General features: G+C 44.9%; 1 protein-coding gene across 4 annotated transcripts in view; it reads right to left on the minus strand.

Annotated features, from left to right (window-relative positions):
• Positions 1 to 872: 872 nt before the first annotated feature.
• Positions 873 to 7,170, minus strand: part of col11a1a (collagen, type XI, alpha 1a) — an 83,125-nt gene continuing 76,827 nt past the window's right edge. For all 4 annotated transcript variants that reach the window (XM_042067698.1, XM_042067697.1, XM_042067696.1 and 1 more), the window contains 8 exons: positions 5,898 to 5,951; positions 5,763 to 5,798; positions 5,523 to 5,576; positions 5,020 to 5,260; positions 4,405 to 4,517; positions 3,993 to 4,061; positions 2,923 to 3,156; positions 873 to 2,350 (listed from right to left, as the gene is read on the minus strand). In XM_042067698.1, coding sequence (XP_041923632.1) covers positions 2,204 to 2,350; positions 2,923 to 3,156; positions 3,993 to 4,061; positions 4,405 to 4,517; positions 5,020 to 5,260; positions 5,523 to 5,576; positions 5,763 to 5,798; positions 5,898 to 5,951 — 948 coding nt within the window. In that variant the 3' untranslated portion in view covers positions 873 to 2,203. The remainder of the gene's footprint in view (positions 2,351 to 2,922; positions 3,157 to 3,992; positions 4,062 to 4,404; positions 4,518 to 5,019; positions 5,261 to 5,522; positions 5,577 to 5,762; positions 5,799 to 5,897; positions 5,952 to 7,170) is intronic.

The raw sequence follows: 7,170 nt of genomic DNA on the forward strand, positions 1-7,170 counted from the left end.
TGACCCCTTCAAATTCTTAGATTTGTATTTCTTTTTTCCCGAACAATATGGATGCTCACAAATCCCCCAATACATTTGTTTGTACATATATCATACGTTATTATGTCAAAATCATACAGCTCCACAGTGCAGCTTGAAGACCTCTTCACTGACTTTTCTTCTTTGCCCCTGCGATATTTCAGTTGTTGAGGTCTCACAGGTGATCCATCAATGTTGTGTGTGTGGCTGCATGAGAGTTCAAGGAGTAGCTTTGACATGCTAAAAGGAGAGAATTGGGTTTCAGTCACAGTCAACCCACTTTAGGCGTCACTTACTGCCTCCCAGCACGTTTTCCAGATCTCATGGATGAGTAACGTTACACAGAGGCGGGTGCACAGTTTGAACAAGTGTGGCAGAGAATGACACAAAGCACACAGCATTTAAACAACCCAGATTACATAGTGGTGAATGAACAACATGTCTTCTTTCAGTGAGAATGCAGATAAGCAGATATGAAAATAATCCCACTCTGCTCTAGACATCAGAGATCTACCTTGCTGATATGACAGGTTCCTATATTTGAAGATAAACAAAAGTAATCAATTTTAGAGTTAACAGAAATTTATTTAAAGACTTGCAGATGTTGTCAGTGATTACAGTTTGTTCGACAGTTTGAAGATGATCCTGAAGATTCTCTACGCTATTGAAGACATGGCGAAGAAAGAAAAAAAGAAAACAAGCATTCGGTGTAAAAGAAAGTATTCAAGCTAGGATAGCATCCATTGACCACTGCCAATCAAAACTCCTGAGACAATGGTGATGCCAGAGCTCCACCAGTCAATACGCCGCTTTCAGGGAGGCACAAACACACAATGCACACATGCAATTTTGGGTGTTGTTTTAGAATCCAGTTTTTAATATTTAAATGACCATAAAAAGCACATTAAAACATTTTCTCATTTTAGTTACAAAAAAATGGGTCACTGAAAAGGGCTTATCAATGCATTCACAGAAGGATTGGAACAGAAGAGGCCTAACAGATACGTATTTCTTTTTTTCTCATTAAAAAAATCCCCACCCAAAATATATAAACTTAATTGTGTAACCAAGGTATATACAGGGCATACCATCCTGGCATCTTAATGGTTATCAAGAAAGTTTGAGGTATACGACCAAAACAACAGAGCAAAAGATGAAGTGGAAAAAAATCTGACAAAAAAAAAAAAAACCTAAAAAAAAAAAAAACCTTTAAAACAAAAATCAAATAATAAACTTAAATAAGTGAAAATGAATGGCATTATTGCTTAAAACAAGCACAGGAAACAACATTAGTGAAGCATGTTGTTTGGCATGTGCTGGTGAGAGTCTTCCAGTCATGCTTGCTGTGGTCTCATTGGCCAAACCACGTGTGACCCAGAGCTTGTGGGTGGTCAATATATACAAAGGGCATATGTTATAATTAGAAATAGGGAATTGTTTGAATGCTCACTTTTATTGGCTTCATAATAGGTACACAGTATTCATCAACAAAATATCATAATTATTTAATTTCTTTATTTCTTTTACTTATTTAAGTTATAAATGCTGTTGCCATGGTTGTATTTTCTCTTCCTGTTCACGTTGAAATTAAGAGCCTGATGCGATTCTGATAGACATGCAAGTTTTGAAAGTGGATTCAGAAATAACAGTAATGTACAAAATAATAATTACAGTTTTATCAAAATACACCTTCTTCTTTCTCTTAGCACCTCATAACATATATATTTTTTTATGTTCTGATCAAGCACCACTGTTTTTGTTCTTTTTTTTTTTGTTCTTTTTCTTTTTTTTGAACAGCACCAGAAGAATGTAGGCCACAGAGGCCCCTCCTCTCTGACCTTTTGACCTCCAATGGGTAGTTCCCACTCACCACTCTCAGCCACGCCTTCAGATGTCCTTCACCTTTGCTCCATAAACAGGCTTAAGTCATGTGATTCTAAGCCCTACAAGGGCAACAAGTATTTTCCTGGATAATACATACACATATGGCAAGACATGTTCGCTACACCATTTCTTTTTTCTTTATTCAAAAATTTGCATGTGGCATGAAGTGGGTGGGGGTTGGTTGTTGGTGGTGGTGTTGGTGGTGATGACGATGGTGGTGATGGTGGTACCAAAAAGAGTCTTAACTCTTGAGTGCTGACCCGTCCTTCCCTGCCAAATTTGTTGTTCCTTTCTTTGGACTTTAGCCAAGGAAGCAGACAGGTCCCACTTCGAATCCAAACTTCTGACTGGGATCCCCAAAGTCATTCAACATCACGTCGATGATTGGCACTTGATCAATTTTTGGAGTATTAATCTCCATCACAGTCTTTCCATAGCCCTTCCTCTCCTGCAGATGAGAGAAAATGAGAAGCAGAGAGAGAAAGAGAGAGAAAAAGAGAAAGAAAGATAGTTGAAAATATATCAAGAAACAAGAAAAGTTCCATCTGTGTATTTGAACTCTGGTGAACTGTTTCTGTTTGCTTGAGCAGGTGTCTGAAACAAGCCTAAGCATACTTTTCATAATATTCCCCTCCATTAAAATGACACTGCCCTTTATATCAATGAAACCCATCAACACTAATAAAAAAATCAAAGCAAGGCAGCCTCTGAAGGCAAAAACACACATCATGCCCAGCGTGTGCCGACTAATGAAGCACACTGTTTATAATCACACAACCATCACTGCACACCTGGCCCTTTCTGTCTGGGGCGCAGTGTATGTGTGTGTGTGTGTGTGTGTGTATATATATATGTGTGTGTGTGTGTGTGTGTATATGTGTCTGTGTGTGTGTGTGTGTATATGTGTCTTTGTGTGTATATATATGTGTGTGTGTGTATATATATGTGTGTGTGTGTACATGTGCGTGTGTGTGTGTGTGTGTGTGTACAGTATGTGTGTGCATGCATGTGTGTTCATACCGCGCATCCGTCGCTGAGGGCCTGGATGTATGGGTTGTTGTCGTAGGACATCTCCTCATCGTTGGAACCCAGGAAGCGCAGCGCTTTGTCATAGCTGTCGGTGGTGGCGTCGTGCCAGGCCACCGACTGGTGGCAGCTGTAGGTGAAGTTTTGCCTGGCCGAGGCCGTCAGTAGTTTGAGGAACGTCATCTGCACCTGGTTTATCGCACTGCCCTCAGCGTCCACGTACGATAGCTGCAGTTTTGAGGGAGATGGAGAAAGGGAGAGGAGGAGAAGTAGAGAGAGGAGATGGAGAGAGAGAGAGGGAGGGAGGGAGGGAGGGAGCAAGGGAGGGAGGGAGAAATAAAAAAAAAAGACAGCCTCTTAGACAGGAGAATAGCACATGGTCTTGTTTTATTTAAGGACACCGGATCACACCACTATTAGGCTAGGGAGAAACACCATCTGAATACAAAATGTCTGCTAAAATACATATCCTCCATCATCCTCTGGCTATTTGAAAGCTAAATGGGACACGTGTGGTGTGTGGTGTCTGTCCTCCTGAGAGCACTTTGGAGGGTCCTGCTGACCTCGGGTCAGTGTGTGCGAGCCTCTACCCGAGTGCGTGCTTGCCGTTAATGGCTATTTGTGTCTGGGTCGTCTGTGGGAGAGCTGCAGTGAGACAAATTGGAGACGCCTCCCACTGCCTGGCACGGCCTTGCAGCGCCACTCTCGGCTCTCGATTTTGAGACGGACAGGCTGTCATTAAAGCAACACGATGGAAGAGTTGATATTTATGCCCCTCGGCATCAATATACAATGCCATTTAGCGCTAAGATGGTACCCAGTTCGTCAAATAAATGACTATATGGGTCATGATCCTGCCCGATCAACAATGCTACATAGTGCAATATCAAGCGTTCCCGGGTGTGCATTGGCAATGTCAGAGATTCTCTGTATCCTAAGTCAGTGTCATCAGAATGAGTTTGAAGGCGTTATTTCAAGGTAAAAGAACACTGTGTTGCTTTAAGCAGGCGATGCGGTGACACAGAGGAGAGACAGATGGGGGGAGAGAAGGCTGTGGCACTTACGATTTTACCACGCTTGAATTCGCTGTACCAGGATCCAGGCACCTCCTTGGGCCAGGAAGATATCCTAACCTGTAGGCATCATGGAGGGCAGAGAGAAGAAGATTAGATCGTCTATACCACAGGTTTTGGGCAGAGCTGAATTACAGTCAATTCAGCTCAATACTGTGGTCCGAGAATCTATGTTAAACCAGCTGTTGTATTCACCATACAAAACAATGGTATGATTTTTTAATGACATTATTTTGCAGAAGTCAGCTACACATTTATCTGGAACATTTTCATTTAACATTTGAAACTTTGAATAGACATAGATGTATTCCATGCAGATTTATTTAATTTAAGATTGAAATCGCCCGGCAGATGCAACCCCACACATTCACTCCCTGTGGGGGGTGTTGGAAATGGCACTCACTCCGTTCGACTTCTTATCTGGGTAGATGCAGGTCTCGCCTCCCGCCGTGAAGTTACAGTACACTTTGAAGGAGTCTCCGGAGCAACCCTGGTTTGGATCGATCCAGTACTCGCCTGAGGAGAATACCCATAAAACAAACTTAATAAACTGATCTGGGATCTGATAATGGAAACGGGGATCAACGTTCAAGACAGGGATTTATGTAACGACAGAAGTCAGGAGGTCTCTTCTCAGTGCATTATCATCTAACAAACATCTATCTTGCTGGTTTGTTCACAAACAACAGCACTAATGTTAACACTCGTAGGATAGTTTTTCTTTTTTAAAAGGTCAATGCGAGAAATGACATTTAGTAGGCTTCCGATTTGGCGTGGAGGTTTTTTCGCTCTGCTGCCTGTGAATATTAATCATAGCAACTGTCAACATTATTCAAACTCAGCACACACAGCAAACACTGGGAGTCCCGTCCAAAAACGCTCTCTGCATAGCCGCTAGGCTAATTAGCTCTGGTTCATTTGGATAAGCGCTGACGAGGACAAGCTGGCCTGGACGCCAGCCCCCTCGCAATGCGCTTGGATAGGGGTGACGTTCTCACTCGCTCCCTCCCTTGCTTACCATCGGGGAACTCAGGGTGGCAGAGCTGCAGGTCCTTGCACGTCCTGGCCGGGTTGTTCTGTGTGCCCATGGGGTACTTCATGCGCTCGATGTCCTGCTTGAGGTTGTTGAGCGAGCCGAAGATGTCCTCCATGCCCTCGCCGTAGTCCATCATGGCCTCGTCGGCCTGGTAGTCGGCGGAGCGCTTGCTCTTCTTGGGCATGCGGATGGGCAGGGGCTGGATCACCTCACCAGGGGGACCCTGCAGAGCAGCAAGGGAGACACGAAGGGGGGGGGGGGGGTTGGGGGGAGGGGTGAGAGGGGAGCTCACAAGAAATCGAATGTACATTTTCTTTTTCTTTATTGGGAGAGTTGCAAAGTATCGGGTAAACATATCGGGTCTTGGTTACTGGGAGACAGCAATATCCCATTTTGTTTACCTGCATTTAAAATGTCAGCATAAAATATGGTTCAGATTTATGAAATGTGAGAACAGCTAATGATTGAATGATTGCAGTACTCACAGGAGGTCCAGGAGGTCCAATTGTACCAGTATCTCCCTTCTGACCAGCGGGGCCCTAAAGGATAACAGCAATGTGGTTAGATGTAAAACTGTGCTATAATGAATGTATTGAATTGCATTGCACTGACAGATATACTGGTGTTGATGTTATGAAGAGAATCCTTCCAAAATACACCCTCCTCCCCTTGAAGTGCCCCCTCTAAACATCATCATGTTAAACCAGAAGATCATTTGTACTCACAGAAGAACCCTTGGAACCCTTGGGACCTTGTGGACCCTGCAGAAGAGACACACATAATACAGTTTCATCAATATAACCAACATACTGTACTGTACATCAATATAACATACATGCATATTGTTTCGGGAGACTTACAGGCAGACCAGGAGGACCAGGAGGACCCAGAGGACCAGCACCACCACCGATACCCTGTGGAGAAACACATTAGACAGATCACATTAGATCAGCTGACCAGCAGCAGTAGCAGCAGCAGCCCCTCTCTCAGGTCGGCCGTCTCTCGGCTCCCATCAGGAGGTGCAGCTAAGCGGAGACAGGGAGAGCACATCACTCCCACAGCAGGGTGTCCTGCTACTGCCATGCCTCCAGTGTGCAGGGGGTGGATGAGACATGGGCCTTTTCTCCAGACCTCCAGTGTGCAGGGGGTGGATGAGACATGGGCCTTTTCTCCATGCCTCCAGTGTGCAGGGGGTGGATGAGACATGGGCCTTTTCTCCAGACCTCCAGTGTGCAGGGGGTGGATGAGACATGGGCCTTTTCTCCAGGCCTCCAGTGTGCAGGGGGTGGATGAGACATGGGCCTTTTCTCCAGGCCTCCAGTGTGCAGGGGGTGGATGAGACATGGGCCTTTTCTCCAGGCGGTGCTGCATAGTGCTCATTCTGTGGGCTGGGCAGGGTTGGCGTAATGGGGTATACTAGGGAAGCGTAAGACAATTGGATTCTCTGGCAGGAGCTGGCACACACTGCAGCCTGCCATTGGCTAACTGTTGCAGAAGTGTGTGTGTGTGTGTGTGTATATGTGTGTGTTGGGGGGGGGGGGGGGGCATGGGGAGGAATTGTTGATGATGTTTATGGACATACACACTAAGACACACACACACACACACACACACACACACACACACACACACACACACACACACACACACACACACACACACACACACATGTACAACATACAAGCATTTATGCAACTGCTTTCAGGGGCTCAGTCAAACGATCTCTCTCACTTTATTTTCAATCTGCCTTCCTCTTCTGTCTCTCTCTCTCCATCACACATCACACACACATTCACACATACACCCACGGACACACACACACACACACACACACACACACAGACAGACACACACACACACACACACACACACACACACACACACACACACACACACACACACACAATGACATTTCATTAAGCATAATCTAAATGCATTTTTTCCTCCATTGCGGTTGCCTTGCTTCAAATCAGCGAGCAGAGGACCTCGGAGAGGCCACAGCCAGCTCTAATTGCATATTCACTCAATCTGTAATATTTGTTTAAAAATGGATGAGACCCCATTAATAGTGCCTCTTCATCCACGTCTAACCCTGAACCTCCCTTGGAGGGGTCCACATCGCCCCGCTTCTCC

Source organism: Alosa sapidissima, chromosome 17 (assembly GCF_018492685.1).
Source record: "Alosa sapidissima isolate fAloSap1 chromosome 17, fAloSap1.pri, whole genome shotgun sequence".
NCBI classification, from domain to species: domain Eukaryota; kingdom Metazoa; phylum Chordata; class Actinopteri; order Clupeiformes; family Clupeidae; genus Alosa; species Alosa sapidissima.